The 16,757-nt window shown below is 45.0% G+C and overlaps 1 protein-coding gene across 2 annotated transcripts in view; it reads right to left on the reverse strand.

Moving 5' to 3' along the window:
* Nucleotides 1-16,757, reverse strand: part of ADGRB1 (adhesion G protein-coupled receptor B1) — a 268,191-nt gene that overhangs the window by 139,847 nt on the left and 111,587 nt on the right. For both annotated transcript variants that reach the window (XM_069081351.1, XM_069081350.1), the window contains exons 7-13: nt 13,641-13,805; nt 13,022-13,186; nt 12,249-12,350; nt 11,093-11,199; nt 8,725-8,919; nt 7,082-7,150; nt 5,917-6,025 (exon numbers count right to left, since the gene is read on the reverse strand). In XM_069081351.1, the coding sequence (XP_068937452.1) occupies nt 5,917-6,025; nt 7,082-7,150; nt 8,725-8,919; nt 11,093-11,199; nt 12,249-12,350; nt 13,022-13,186; nt 13,641-13,805 (912 nt within the window). The remainder of the gene's footprint in view (nt 1-5,916; nt 6,026-7,081; nt 7,151-8,724; nt 8,920-11,092; nt 11,200-12,248; nt 12,351-13,021; nt 13,187-13,640; nt 13,806-16,757) is intronic.

The raw sequence follows: 16,757 nt of genomic DNA on the forward strand, positions 1-16,757 counted from the left end.
GAAGAAGAAGAAGAAGAAGAAGAAGAAGAAGAAGAAGAAGAAGAAGAGGAGGAGGAGGAGGAGGAAGAGAGTGAGAGGAAAAAGAAAGATATGTTGGATGGCAGAATCAGCACTCAAAAATATATCAGTAGATCAACGGGTTGGTCAGAAACTAAAGAGATAAAGTTTAATTGGAATAAACGTAAAGTCCTGCACGTGGCTCCAAAAGATTGGTTAGAGAAGTACATGGGGAGGAAGTTGTCGTTTAGATAACAGTTTATGTGAAAACACCTGGGGAATCTTTGTAGATGAAAAGCTTAATGCAAGTCCAAAGAATATTGTAAGACATGGAGAGGAAGAGGAGAAAGAACAAAAGCCATATTCAGATGCCCAGTAACTTTAGTGAGAGGTAGTTAGTGGAGCAGTAGGGTGCTGGGCCTTCATGGAGCCAGGAAGACTCATCTTCCTGAGTTCAACTCTGGCTTCTAATACCTATTAGCTATGTGACCCTGGGCAAGTCACTTAACCCTGCTTGCCTCAGTTTTCTCATCTGTAAAATGAGCTGCAGAAGGAAATGGCAAATTGCTCCAAAATCTCTGCCAAGAAAACCTCAAACAAAGGATCACAAAGAGTCAGACACGACTGAAATGACTGAACAACTACAACCTTAGTGAAAGAGATAATAGTTCCATTGTCCCCTCCTTTAGTTAGAAACCATCTAAAACACCAGTTCTGTGGGCCACATGAATATACTAATGTGTGTCCAGAGGAGGACACCCAGGATGGGTGGGAGACTTGGGAATGTATCATTTCAGCATCAATGAAAGGGACTACAGATGTTTAACCCAGAGAAGAGAGGACTTGGAAGTGGGGCAAGGGACAACATAATCCCTGTTCTTAAATATCTAAGGAGCCATCATAAAGAATAGGGAATAAGCTTATTCTGCTAGGCTCCAAGGAGATGAACTCTGAGAAAGTTTCAGGAAAGTAGCTTTTCCTTCAACTTAAGGAAGATCTCAACAATCAGAGTGGTACTGCAATGGACTGGGAAGAAGGGAGCTCCCCATTACTAAAAGTTTTCGAGCTTAAGATCATTGACAAGAGTCAGGGATGCTATGGAGAAATTCTTGCCCTAGGGAGTGGCATACTAATACAGTGTTTGAGGGCCCAACAGAAAGAGGACTAGAATTGGAATTAAAAACAACAAATTGAATTTGAATCCTATTGCTGGTACTTACTGTGTGACTTTGGATAAGTCACTTCCCCTTCTCTAACTCTCTATGGCTCTTGCTGAAGAAATCCAAGCCAAGTTCCTATTGCAGAGGTGTTTTCAGCCTCAATACCAGGTTCCCCACGAGCTTGGATGGACTCAGTTTCCTCCCCTGTGAAATATGTTCTGTACCAAATTTCTTGCCAGCTCTGGTATCCCATAACTCTACAGTCTTCTAATTACAGATGGGTTTTCTATATCCACTGTACTGATGAAAATATAAACTCCGATCCAGCTTCCTCTCTCCAGAATTAAGAAAGATATGGAACCCAAAAGAGATCATGACTTAACCATCTATGCCCCCATATGAGAACATTTCTCAGGCTGAAGTCATAATAAAAGAAAATTGTCATTGGATAGTATGCTGCTGTAACTCTGTTCCTCAAGTACCATCAATGGCTACCTATGTCCGCTGAAATTAAATACAACTTCCTCAGCTTGGCATTTAAAGCCTTCCACAAACTATCTTCTGCTTATTGTTCTAGGTTCAATTCACATTATTCCCCCTAAAGTACTCTGTGTTCCACTGACATGAGCCTACTTGCTGCTCCCCATTTCCATCTCTCGCCTCTGTGCCATTTTATACACTGTGCCCAGTCCTAAAGTGAGCTCGCTCCTCATGTGTGACTCTTAGGATTCTTAGCTTCCCTCAAGGATCCATTCAGGTGGCACCTCGTACAGGAAGCCTTTGATGATCTCATTAGTGAATGTCCTCTCCCTCCACAAAGCACCATGTATAGACTTACCTGTTTTACATGTTGTAACCCTCCAGTGGAAGAGAAGCTCCAAGAAAACAGAGGTAGTTTTTCTTTTGTCTTTGTACTTCCAACATAGCCCAGGACCTTGCACATGAAAGTCACTTAGATGGTTGAATTGAATTGAATAGATCAGAGAATGTCAATTGGAAGAGATTTCAATCAATCAACCACACATGCATTTGTTAACCTTAGACCTTATAATGTAGAATATAGAGTGCCAGAACTGAGATGGATAGCACAGAACAGGCAGAGAATGTTACAATGGCGAGGTACCTTTAAGGTCATATCTGTTTCAATGCTTTCATTTTACAGATGAAAAACTGAAATCAGAGATGGAAAATGACTTGTCCAAAGCCACAGTGAATTGTTGGCAAGGCTGAAACGTGAGCCCAGAGCTTCTGACTAAAAGACTTTTTCTACCCCATCCTAGCACCTGTGTATCTGACTCCTCAGTGGACACTGGCAATGGGGAACAATGATAAAAAGAAGTCACTGAAAACTCTGAGTACATGCAAAGGCCTTAGCCTAAAAGGGCCAGTGTCCCCCACTGCAACCTGGGACATCTCCAGTCATCCTGATGAATATCTGGCCACTGGACTCAGATGGATCCGGAGGAGACAGTGAGGCTGGTGACCTTGCACAGCCCTCCCTCACTCAAATCAAAGTCAACTGCAAGTTACGTCACCATCTCCCTGATGCCACAATCCTCCTTGAAAATGAAGGACAAACACAACATAAGAAAGAACCATGAAAGACGGGTTTGAGATAGAGCTGGGCTAGGTCTCAGATGTTCGGAAACACCCCAACCTGAGCAGGAATTCTCTTGACTATCCTTTGTCCCCAACAAGTCATCATTCAATACCCCCTTGAAGGATTCCAATGAGGGGGGAACCCACTCCCTCCCCAAGCAGCCCATTCTGCTTTGGCATGGCTATTAGGACATCCTTCTTCCTACTGAACCTGACTAGACCATTCTTATGTTAAGCCAAGATCAAACATTTCATATTACTTCCTGTCACATATCCATGTTCTTGCCAAACTGATTTTGCCTATCCCCCATTTTCCTCTTGCCTTTGCTACCATTTCTCTGCCTTTGCTCAGCTTGAATGGAGCTATCCAACTCTTCACCTTCTGCTGGAGTCCATCCCTTCCTTCACTGCTAAGGTAGGGTGCCACCGCTTCCAAGAAGATCTCCCTGACAGCTCCACCACCGCCACCACCACCCAAGATGAAACCGACGTCTCCTTCCCCAAACGTCCCACAGGACTTCGGCAGGACCCCTACTTGCCCTTACATCAATTTCCCCCCATTAGACTCTAAACTCATGAGCAGCAATTAGAAGAACAATAGTAATCATGTTAATAATGATAATAACAATGATGAGGATAGCTAAAATTTAGGAAGCACTTTAAGGGTTTGTTTTTTTAGAAAAACATTTAACATACATTATCTCATTTGATCCATGGTGTCTGTGTTTACTCCAATTCAATTCAATCATTACTTATGAAGCAACTACTACATGTAAAAGACAGAGAATACAAGGACAAAATGAAAAACAGAAACAATTGTCTTCAGGGAGCTTACATACTGCTAGGAGGACACAACATGTAAACATATATATGTGTATGTGCGTGTACACATACATATTATAATCTGAGGAGGGAGACAGTATTAAGAACCAGTAGGAGGGGGTCAGAAGGAATGGCTCCCTGTAAGAGGTGACACCTGGACTGAGCCATAAGGGAAAGTAAGAGTCTGAAGATAGGGAGATGAGGAATGAGAGCATTTCAGGGGTAGGGAATAGCCCACCATGTAAAGTCAACAAGGCTAGAGATGAAAAGCGGAGTCTGAGAAACAGCAAATCGACTGTTGTGAACAGAATGTTGAGTACCTAAAGATTCATATGAAATGAGGCAGAAAAGTGGGTCAGCACCAGACTATGAAGGGATTGACAAACCAAAGAGTGGAGTTTTTATTTTATCCTAGAGGAAACGAGAGGTCAGTTAAGATGCCTGTGTAGGAGAGTTACATGATCAGTCCTATATTTTAGGAATATTTGAGGAAGATGGACAGGAAAGGGGAAAGGCTAGTGGGAGAGACACCAATTAAGAGGGTAATGAAATACTGCATGGAAGAGGAGATAAGGGCTTGGAGTAGGGCAATGACTACATGGGTGGAGAGAAAAGGATAGATGTGAGTGAAGAAATGACAAGATATGGTAACTGATTAGACATATGGTCAGAAAAAGTGAAGAGTCAAGAATGACATTGAGAATGTCAAACAAGGTAAACGAAAGAATGGCTGTCTATAGCTTTGTGTATACCAAACACAGTGCCCTGTACACAGTATATACTTAGTAAATGTTTTAAAATTATTATTTAATTGAATTAAATCATAGAATCTGAGTCTTCTGTAAAGAGTTTTGGAAAGTATCTAGTCCAAGACAGAAGGGACCTCATTCCTGGACAGAAATCCCCTTCCAGGATCCCTGACAAGTGGTCAACCAGACTGTTTGCAGATAGCCAGAGACAGGGAACTCATAATTCCCTCAGACAGTAGAAGTAGTAGAAGTAACAGCCTCTACCAGGCTCAACAGAGATCAGCATTCCAGGAAGGATATAGGGGCTATCCTAAAGAGTTACCAGTTAATCTAGTGGGTGAAGAGAAACCCATACAAAGTGGTGAGGGACTAGGGATCCACTGGGCACCACTGAAGAAGCAAGGGAATAACAACTGAGTGAGAGACCCTGGCAGAGACCTTCTTGGCTCCCTCCCTCCACCTAAGGCCACTTGTAGTTTGGCCAAAATATGAGGTAGAATGGAATGGGGCCAGCTAGTCCCTGAAAGTAGCAGTGGCTTCAGTGGACAGACATGGAGTTTAGGAGAATATGCCCAGGCTCCATCATGTAAAGATTCTACTTTCTCTAACTGTGACTTAGGCAGCATGATTTTTTTTTCAGAAAGAAAAATTAGCTGAGTCGAGGGACCTGGATTTGAATACTATTTCTTCCTATGTAACTCAAAACAAATGACTTGACCTCTCTGGGACTCAATTTCCACTTTTGTAAAATAAAGATAATCAACAAATATTTAATAAATAACTACTCTGTGCCAATAATGTTTTCTCTCTTATCATACAGGGTTGCTGTGAAAACAAGTCACCCTTTAAACATTAAAGTACTCTAGCTATATAACCTATAAATATTATTGTAGTTTTTTTCTTTATACTCCAATAAAGCCATCTTGTAATAATAATTTCATGGTTCTAGAGCACTTTAAGATTTACAAAGTATTTTGCTCCCAAAATTCTATTCAGTAAAGATAGGAAGTGTTAGTCCAATCTTTTAGAAAGGGAAACTGAGGATAAGAGTGGTGAGGTGAACTGCCCATGGCCACACAAGTAGTTAGTGGGGGAGCCATTACTCAAATTCAGGTCTTCTGATTTCAGATTCTATGCCACCGGGAAACTGAGAGGAGAGGAGATTTCAGGCTAGTGGCAAGAGTAAGTATTTAGGAGGGAATCAGGAATCCCCAGAGGCTCTGGGCATGGGCTGATGTCAGCAGAAGAAAGGAAGCAAGGCTCATCTTGCTTCTTGAAGACCCTTCACAAGAAGCAAATAGAGGCTGTTTTATGACATACTTCAGGATGTTCTAGAGGAGATTCCTTACTCATATACCAGTTGGACAGCTCCTTCTTAACTCTGAGAGCCTATGATCCAACGCTGAGTTTGTGCTGGCTCATTGGAGAGGGATGAAGGGGCTGGATCTAGAGTGAGGGTGTTTCAGAAACTAGTATATTCTGCTTGAGCTAATTTATTTATATATAAACAAGACTGGAGATGAAATCACATAGAAAATGAGGGAAAAGAAAGAAGGAAGGAGGCAGAGCAGAGAGAAAGGGGAGCTCACCCAGGTTGTCTGTCACTTGGTAAGAATCTCGGAAATCCTTCATGCGGAAGCCAATGACGTCAACAAAGTCCTCTACCAGGCGGAAAAGCTCCTTAGCGTTAGGGCCCATCTGATGAGATGGAGATGGTATATAAGCACAGAAGGATGCTTCTCAGACTTCAGAAGCCATCTAGTCTAATTCCCATCCAAATTATGTCTCCCCACCAAACCCCTGAAGGACTTCACTGGAAAATGGTCATCTAGCCTGCACTTCAAAACCAGTGATGGGCATCTCACTCTCTCTTGAGGTAACCCATTTTACATCAGGGCACAACCAATTATTAGGAAGTTTTTCCTTATGTTGAGGCAAAAATCTATATCCTTGTGATAACCCATCCCCAACCAGCATGATCCCAATTCTATCCCTCTTGGGAGAAGCAGAAAAATCTGATCCCTGTGCCCCATGAAAATCTGTCAGATATCTGTGGGTATCATGTCTCCCTACTGGGCTCCCTTGCCTCTCACTCATTTCTGACTTTAACAGTCAAGGAATTAGGTATGCCAACACCCAAATACATTATACATATGTTTTAGACATATGACTTCATGCAGTTGAAGTCATCTCTCAGTATTAAGGAAATTTAGTCTCCTTTATAATCTAAAACCGAGAAATCATTTCCCTCAACCCCAACCATATAAAGGGGGAATAAAAGGGATAAAGAAAATAAAAACAAATCTAGATAATATAAGAGGCATCAGATAATTCAAAAGCCATATCTTGTTGGCAATTTAATTATATTCTATAATTCATTACTCTGTCTATCAACTCTAATAATCTTTCCTGTTTGATTAGATCCCAACTTATATTTTAATGAACTAGTAATCCCTGAATTTACAGTGTTCAGGGTTAAGCTGGCATAAGTCATAGCATGCATAGCATACCCCTTCTGGGTAAGACATTTGCAAAAGGTTATCTTTAAATGTGGATAATTGAGAGTTGGTACTATACATGGCCACTTGGGTAGAGGAATGACTTTGGGTGGAGAATGGGGATTATTTCTGGTGATGCATGTGTCTAGAGAAGGATAATGGAGGTTAGGTCCTCTGGAAGAGTTTTAGGTTCCTTCTCCAGTTACTTGAGGGATTGAGGGAAAAGGAAGAGGACTTATTTGTCTCCAGTTCATACCAGCTGGGCCTCCTCCCACTTGTCCCGGTTCTCCTCGGTCAGCAGGTTGCTTATAATCTGGACAAAATTCTGGAAGAGAAAAGGAGAAAGTACAACAGGCTGGAGAGTTTGGCATCCAGGCCTGACTTTGTCACGACTGGAGCATACCAACATCAATACAAGTTAATGTTTCTGTTTCTTCCCTTTCACTTCTCCTCTGCTGATAATTCTCAGGTGAAGTGAGTTATAGAGGCTGTGGGAGACACAGAGCAGCAAACACATAGCCCCAAGTCCTCAGGAGATAGCAGGAAGATGGGGAAAGACAAAGTAATGATGATGGTGATGGTAATGTTGCTAGTTGTGATGGTTCTGGTGCTGGTGCCAGCAATGACATCAATGGAGGTGACTGTATAATAAGAGTTACGGTGATTGTGGTCACAGTAACGTGCTGGTGATAGAGAGAGCAGTGATAGTGTTAGTGATGGTGATGGTGATGGCAATGCTCGTGACTGTGACTTTGCAGTGATGGTGATAGCAACTGTAATATAGATAGTGGTGGTGACACCACCGCTTAATGGTGAGGCTAACAGGGAGAGCGATCTTCAGTCCCACCCTTCGGACTTCTCCCTCATGCCTCCCACCGGCCCCTGCTTTCCAGCTTTCTTTTGTGTGCCGTCTTCCACCATCAGAATTCAAGCTTCTTTTTTTTTTTTTTTAAAGCAATTGGGGTTAAGTAACTTGCTCAAGGTTACACAGCCAGTTATTATTTCTGGGTGTGGTGCTGAGTATCTGAGCCCGGATTTGATCCAGGTCATCCCGACACTGGAGCCGGTGCTCTTACTCGCTGAGCCACCTGGACGCCCCTAAGCAATTGGGGTTAAGTAACTTGCTCAAGGTTACACGGCCAGGTGTTTCTGGGTGGGTGCTAAGTGTCTAAGCCTGGGATTCGATCCCCCAGGTCATCCCGACACTGGAGCCGGTGCTCTTACTCGCTGTGCTACCTGGCCGCCCCCAGAATGCAAGCTTCTTGAAAGCAGGTACTGCTTTTCCTTTTGTTTTGGTTTGGTCTTTTGCATTTCTAGCATTTAACACAGTATTTGGCCCACAGTAAGCACTTACTGACTATGACAGAGTTGATAAAAGTGATAGTGATGTGGGAGTGATGATTTAAGTTTTAATTATGATATTTTTCATGTAAAGGGCCCTGCAAACCTTAAAGCATTATAGAAATGTCTGGCATATAATAATACATATTGACTGATTGATTAAAATGCAATGTGTTGCTGTTGTTTTTGTTGTTAAGGCAGTAATAAATTATGCTAATCAACCAACCAACAAGCATTTAGTGAGCTCCTAAAAGGTACCAAGAATTGTGCTAGGCACTTACAATGATGAAACAATCCTTCAGGAAACTTACATTTTGTTGGAAGAGAGACCATGTAAATATGGCGGTGGTAACAGTGAGGGTAATTACATGTTGGGGTTTTAATAGTGTTGGTGACAGTGGTGATGATGATGTTGGCAGTAATGACTGGCATTGTCATGGGAATGGCAGAGATGCTCAGCCTCTACAGCAGCCTGTACTGCTCATTACTGGGGGACATTTCAGTCCCCTATTCCTTGATCCCCAACAGCCCAAGCAGACTTTTCTCCCAGCCCCTTACCTGTACATCACCCGGGGTAGGACTGTAGTAGGCTCTCCGGAAGATCTCAGTCATATTCCTCAGCACATCAATAGTGGAGAGAAGGTCTCCACTGTAGCTGGTTCCATCCTGAGAGATCTCCACCAGTGTCTGGATCACCTCTGACACACCATCACCTGGAATCCCCCTCTGAGCCTTTGCCAGGTGCTCCCGGGTCTGTGGAGAAGGTTGGAGGCAGGGGGCTGGATGTGACTTCAGCACAACAAACCAATTCTCAGCAGCACAGTCTCAGGGCTAAATCACACAGACCTTAGGTGTCATCTAGTCCCATCTCCCACCCAGTGCAAGAATAAAGACAGCTTTTCTGACAAGTCATTCAGACTCTCCACAAACACTCTGCAGGGATTTTTAGGTCCCCTTTTCCTAGGAGGCCCACTATGTCTGACAGTTAGGTAAATCAGATGGAATTTCTAAGGGTCTAAAGTTTCTGTGCTTTGAGGCCTTAAGGAAAGGAGCTTCTGAGAAATGGCAATATCCCATTCCAAGGCCCCAAATGACCACACTAAGATATGCCCTTTGATTTTTCCAGTAAAGGGACAGAGGAAATCTGATTGGGACCAACAGTCCAGTCACAGCCTCATAAGGGGAAGTCAGGAACGGGACTGCTCTCACTTCCCCAAGGTGAACTAGCTACCAGCTCCTGACTATGCCCTAGAGAAACCGAATAGAGAACAGTGGTGGAGAAATAGGGATGGGAGTCTAGAGGAGTTAAGGAGAGGCAGCATTTTAAAGCTGAAAGTTACCTTGCATGGGTCCCTAGGAAGAAAAATATGGAGAGATTTTTTAGGGAAGGGCAAGGAGGGAGAGGGAAGGGGATGAGAAGGGCACAAAGGATGAAGTACAGAGGAGAGGGAAAGAGGGACACAGTGAGAGAAAGGGAGAGAATCATAGAATCATAGAGTTTTAGAGCTGGAAACTACCCTAAAGAGCATTGAGCCCACCCCCTTCAATTTGCAGGTGGGGAAACTGAGGCCCCACCAAATTAATTGACGTGACTGAGGTCACATAGCCGAGGTGTGACTAGTCTCTCAACTTGCATTCCACTGCCTTTTTTTTTTGGAGGAAATTGGATTTCAGTGACTTGCCTAGGGTCACACTGCTAGTAAGTATCTAGGGCCAGGTTTTAACTCAGGTCCTCCTGACTCTCTACTCCACCGCCCTTTCCAGCATAGCAAGCTCACAGAATGCTAGAGCTGGAAAGGTCCTCAGAGGTTATCTTGTCCAACCCCCCAGTCCAAAGCAGGGATCCCCTTTACAAAGGACCAAAGACTGCATCCCAGAAGGGAAGGGATAAGGGAGGATCTGTGGAATGGGTGGTGTGAGGAAACAGAGAGGATAGAAGGAAGAGGGAAATAGTAGGGAAGAGGGTCATGGGAGTTGAGAAGGAAAGGAAGCAGAGGCAGAGGTGAAGGAACCAACAGGCACAAAAAGATGGGGATGGTCAGAGTGGGCTAAAGCAGTAGGGAAAGGCTTCCCACAGTAAGTGGGGCTGAACCTAGGTCCTTGAGAACAGGTGGGGTTTAGAGAGGCTGACTGGACAAGAGAGGGCATTCCTGGTGTGAGGTCTGGGGTAAGCAAGGTCCCACTAGTGGGAATTCACCGAGTTACAAAACCAAAGACTATCAGAGCTGGAAACTACCCGAGAGACTATCTAGTCAAACCTCTTCATTTTACAGATGAGGAAAAAGTGAGTCCTAGAGAGAGGAGGTGATTAGCCCAACATCACAATTTATTAGGGTCATAGCCCTAACTTAGAGTGCTCGAATGGAAAGAGCCTTCAGAGATTGTCTGCTCCAAATGCTTTACCTTTTGGAAACAGGCAATGAGACGCAGAGAGGTTCAGGGATTTAAATGCCCAAGGGCGCATCATGAGGAAGTGGCACATACAGAATGCCAAAGCTAGAGGGGGCCTTAGGTCCTAGAATGTAAAATGTCAAAGCTAGAAGAGAATCTTGAAACACAGAATGTTAGGGCTGGAAGTGACCTTGGAGACTATTCTAGCCCAATGTCCTCAGTTACAGAAGAGGAAACTGAGACCCATGGAAGTCAAATGACTTGTCCAAGGGCACACAACTGGTGAAAAATAAAGCAGGGAATAATACCCAGGTCTACTGGTTCTAAGCCTTTTTACTATGTTATAGTTATATGTTAAAAGGACTAACGTCCTTTTTACTATGTTATAGCTTCAGGATTTGTCCTTGGACCCAGTGTCCAGACAGTGATAGAGGAAGGAACCATATCTCTCTTGCGAGTGGTTGAGGGGTGAGGAGATCCTGAGGCAGGGCAGAGGGTGATGGAAGTCCCTACCAAGGGGTCGTAGGTCCCTCACCATCATTTGGATGTTCCGGTAGTCGATGGAGATGCACTTGATGTAAGTGGGGGGCTCCCAGTAAGCGATGCCTTCCTCGTCCAGCACACACCTCCTGAGGATGAGGCCTAGGGTGGGGTTAGGGGAAGGGGAGGTTCAGGTTATGTCTCAGAAAGCTCCCCAGTGGTCATCTCATTCATTACCCTTCTTCAGTAATGGATCATAGAACCATAGACTCCTACATCCTTGTCAGAGATTTCAAGAGCTAGCCAAACCCCACCACCCCTGTATGTTACCGCCTTGATGCCTGGAACTTAGTACAACTTAGTCTCAGGGGTCCCTAAATAGTCGGGCTGTCCTGGTCACCCTTCTGTCTCTCATTAGGACCAGAGTAGAACCAGAGCAGGGAGGGACCTTAAAGATTTTGGGGTCCAACCCCTTAATTCTACAGAGGGAAAAAAAGAGATCCATTGAAGGAAAGGGATTTGGCTAAGATCAAACAATGTAGAAACATACTCAGGACTAGAACCCAGGTACCTACCTCCCAGGCAAGGGCTATCTACCTTTCCTCTTGGACCCTATTTCTTACAAAAAAGACAAGAAAAGAAATCTCTGACAAGCAGAGATTATTAAATAAATGCTAGGCACGATTATTGTTAACAGGGGTAGTTCTTCTCAGGGTCTCTTAAGACTATACTCTCTAAGGGAAGGCCTTCTATCTCCTTCTCCTCCTCCTCCTCTTCTCCTCTCTCCCCACTACTTCCCAAGTAAGCAGAGCACAGGAATCAGTATAGCTTTTTGGAAGAGAGAACAAACATATTTTCTATGGCCCCTGAAAGCAGGACTGGGACCAGTGGAGGGAAGTTGCAGAAAGGTCAATTCCAGCACAGCTTAAAAAAGAATTCTCTAATAATTGGAGCTATCTATGAGTGGAAAAAAGTATGTACTGGGAGCAATGAGTTCCCCATCAGTGATGATATTCAAGAGAAAGCTGAATGATCATTGGTCAGGACTGTTGGGGAAGGAATTCCTGAACTTGGAAAGAGGTTGGACTGGATGCCTCCTGAAGTGCCTTCTAAATTTGAGTCTATGATTCTATGACTAGTTGAATAAGAAGCCTGGGAGGAAGTCCCAGAGCCCCTCCCTCAGTGCCTGGAACCAGCCGAGGGTCTCATACCTGTGGCATTTCGGGGGCACCGTATGGCAGCCACATCCCCAGCTGGAGTCTCCTTCCAGACCATGGAACCAACATTATCTTCATAGCAGATCTCATGGGGTTCTGGCAAAAGGCACGAGATATGGTCAGGTAAGAAGTAAGTAGAGGGTATATCAATCAGGCTCAGAAAAAGAAAGTTGAAAGGAAGAGAACAAAGGGAAGGGGCCGAGTCAGTTAGCTAAATTGTTAAGAGTCCAGTGCAACCCAGAGAAGACAAGTCTAGTTTAGGGCAGTCATCCACATAGGAGGAATAATTGCTCCCCAGATGTAGCATGGTCCCTCAACCCTAGCTTCACACTGAACCCCAAACCTAGTCACAGATTGAGCCCTGATTCAGTTCTCAGACCCTTGTTAGAGAGTTCGTGAGCTAGCCGAGCCCTGCCACCCCTGGATGTTACCCCCTTGCCACCAAGAATTTGGCACAGTCATGTCTCGGGGGTCCATCAACAGCCAATGGGCTGTCCTGGTCACCCTTCTGTATCTGGTTGGAGCAGAGTGGGACCACAAGGTCCAGAGCTCAATTCCCTGGCAGTCATAATCATAAAGAAGTCAGGCAGAAAGCCTGAGGGAAACCAAGGGCCCTTGTGTCTCTGGAATGTTTCTGGGTGGTAGAGAGGAGGGAGGTGGGAAGAGAGAGGGAAAAGATACGAGGAGGGGGATGGGAGGAAGGAGCTAGGAAGAGGGAGGTGTAAGGGGAGGGGCAGAGGGGGTACCTTGAAGGGAATGTGACTCACCAGGGCACCTCCTTTGGCTGCACTGTCTGTACTCCTCCTTGGGACCCTGGCAGGCTTCACCCCCAAAGAAGGGGCCCAGGCAGGCTCGATCACGTCTCTGGGTGCCCCCGCCACACGTGGTGCTGCAGCTGCCCCAAGTGGCCCAGGCTTGCCACTTGCCATCCACTGGGAGAGTAAGATAAGACAACATAGAAATAGAGACAGTGAAGCAGAGGCACAGATATGGAAACAGAGAAGCAAGGACCCAAAATGGGAAGACACACAGAGACATCAAGGAAGAGATGAAGAGGAGGGACAGAGAGACAAGTAGGACAGGACACAGAATTATGGGGGGACAGAAGGACATGGAGATCCAGGGGCAGAGTCACAGAAACACCAAGGTGCCAAGACACCCAGAATAAAGAGTAATCCAGACAGGAAGATGTGGAAATATGCAAATACTGGAGAAACAGAAACCCAGAGAACCAAAGACTAGAATGAGAGAAGATCAGGTCCCAGCTGGGGCCTGTGAGGCTGAGGACCCACATTCCACAGCCCTCGGGCCCTTGGCCCATCTCCTCTTGGCCCTCCCTCATTCCCACACGCCATCTTCAGCCTCCCTTTGGGGATCGATACTGACCTGGGCACTGACGGAGGAAGCAATCTCGCGTCTCGGCCCAGTGGCCCTGGCACTCAGCCCCTCCATAAGAGGGTCCATTGCACTCCCTTGTGCGCTGCTGGGTACCATTGGAACAGCTGGATGAGCAGGAACTCCAGCTTGACCACTCATTCCAGTTGCCATCCACTGCCCGGCCCGGGGGGAGGAAAAGTGACAGAACACAGAGCATGAATACCTTTCTTGGGCTTACCATCCCCTGGTGGAACAGCATTTGGGACTTCCAACTCACACAGGTCCAGAGCAGTTGCCAGATGCCTCTGGCCATTCCCCTGCCTTTTGGTAGTGTCTCAGAATTGCAACAGAATGGGAGTGATCAGACCCATCTGAGGGAGGCCAATCCTAGAGGCCAAGCAGTCAGGAAAACAGACTGCTGCCCGTCCCAGCACCCTCCCAGGAGAAGGTGTCTAGGGGCAGAGTGCTCCAGCATTCAGAGGGCATCTGGCCCAACCCATATCTAAGAAGGAATCACTTCTATGGCATATATCACAAGTGGTCAGTCAATCTGTCCTTGAATATCCCATGGGAGGAAGGATCACTACCTTCTGAGGCAGACTGTTGCACTTTTGCATAGCTTTAATTGTTAGTAGAGACAGTATAATATAGTGGATAGAGAACCACCCTCTGGGTCAGGGGAGATCTGGGTTCAAGTTCTGCCACTGATTGGCTGTGTGACCCTGGGTAAGTCATTAACCCCTCTCAGTACTCCAAGCAACTCTCAAAGACAGTAAGTTCTACAGCAGGTACCATGTGTGTTGGCAGAGAGAGGTCCTAACCAGTAATTCCTATGCCAATGAAAGCACAGGTCTGATCCTCCTCCCCTGCAAAAAAAAAATTAAGGAAGTTTTTCTTTCTTTCATGACTTAAATCTCTTCTCACAAATTCTTGCCACTGTTTCTGGTTTTGCCCTCTGGGATCAAGGAGAACAAATTCAATTAGTCATGAGACATCCTTTCAAATACTTGAAGACAAATTATCATGCCCTCCCCCAAGTCTTGTCTTTGCCAAGTTAAACATTCCCACTTCTTTCAACTATTCTTCATAAGACATGGTCTCCAGTCTTTTCATCTGCTTTCCTCTGGATATTCTTCAGACAACGTGTCTATGTTGATGTTGTTCAGTCATTTTTCAGTCATGTCTGACTCTTCATGACCTCTTTGGGGGTGTTCTTGGCAAAGATACTAAAACAGTTTGCCATTTTCTTTTACAGCTTATTATACAAATGAGGAAACTGAGGCAAACAGTTAAATAACTTTCCGACGGTCCAAAAGCTAGTAAGCGTCTGAGACCAGATCTGAACTCATGAAGATGAGTCCTCCTGACTCCAGGCCTAGACTATTTCCACTAGTTGCCCTCCTCCGTTCACTATGTCAGTGTCCTTCCTAAAACGTGGCTTCCAGATAGCACCAAGGAAGAGTATAGTGTGGACTATCAACTACTGAATCCTAGATACTATTTCTCTCTTAATAAGAACTCGTTAACTTTTCTAGGGGCCACATCCCACTATTGACTCATATTTCACTTGCAGACTGCTAAGACTTCAAGATCTTTTTCTGCTGAACTGGTTCAGCTCTTCATGGTTCCTCCATTTCGAACCTGTGGAATTGTTGGCTTTAACCCAAGGGTATTGATGGAATCCTAATAAAGCTGCCCCCAACCCCAATATTCTAACTTCCTTATAGGCCCCACTGAACAACAGGCACACTGCCCCTGCCTAGCTACTACCCCCCCACTCAGTACCCTAAATTCTTCATAAAGGCCTCGCTGCTCACTAGAACAACAGGTGTGTCCACAAGCTCCTATTTCTCACAAAACAGCAGGCATGTCCATGGGATGGGATCCCAGTCACTGCCTCTAGCTAACCACTGCCCCCAGGCCCATTCCTCATATTTCCCACAGAAACAGCAGGTGTGTCCATGAATTCAACCACAACCATATCCATCTAGCCTTAGCCAGGACCACAATATTCAGCCAATCAGAAAGCAGCACCACCAGGATGCCCAAGCAGCATGTGGACCCCAAAACAACATAAGGGACTTTCCCTAAGTAAGCACCTGTGCAGTGATACCATAGAAGTGACCTAGAGTGAACTTAAGACATAGAGAGGCTTCTTATGATATCATCATCATACATACATGCCCTCCAAATAGATTTTTCTGGATGCATTGTGGGTAAACGCATGCACAGTTCCACTGCAGCTAGGACCCCTTCCCTATTACCGAATCCCTTAATAAACCCCTCTTGCCTTTTTAATATTCATAATTTCTGTTATGCAATTGCATCCTTCCCCTACAACAATGTATCTTGCTTTCTCTGAAGTTGCTGGTTCCTCTTGGAACTTAGCCTACTTCATGACAGGTGTCAATCTCAATAAATGTCTATACTTAGATTGGAGGTGGTCTGACTCTGAATTCTTCAAGACAGTTCCAGCATAACATATCATGAAATCCCAACTTTGGGGGGGGGGGCACAGTCTAAACCACAACAATTTTTGATGTACCTAAATGGGTACGAATCTAAACCCCAACAGTATGACTCTACATTTACCTCTATTAAATTCTTTCTTTTTTAGATATGACCTATAATTCTGATCTGTTGAGAGATCCGGAGAACCTGATTATCATATAAGGCATCGGTGAACACTTCTGACTTCATGTAACTGTAACTATTATCACCATCACAACCAATGCCTTCCCCACCACCATCATCAACCTTATTATCATCAACACCATCACCCCATCACCAATTCTACCATCATCATCACTACTACCATCCCCCACTGTCATCATCACATCATTGGTGCCATGACCACTGTCAACATTACCATCATCACAACAGCTACCACCACCATCACCATCACCATCTCTGTCACTACCACCACCATCACCATCACCATCTCTGTCACTACCACCACCATCATCATCACCATCTCTGTCACTACCACCACCATCATCATCACCATCTCTGTCACTACCACCACCATCATCATCACCATCTCTGTCACTACCATCACCATCACCATCACCATCTCCATCACCATCACCATCACCATCACCATCTCCACCACCATCACTGTCTCCA

The sequence above is a fragment of the Petaurus breviceps genome, unplaced genomic scaffold (genome assembly GCF_028583685.1).
Source record: "Petaurus breviceps papuanus isolate PSGF00001 unplaced genomic scaffold, PetGlider_PUasm1.0 98, whole genome shotgun sequence".
Classification (NCBI taxonomy): domain Eukaryota; kingdom Metazoa; phylum Chordata; class Mammalia; order Diprotodontia; family Petauridae; genus Petaurus; species Petaurus breviceps.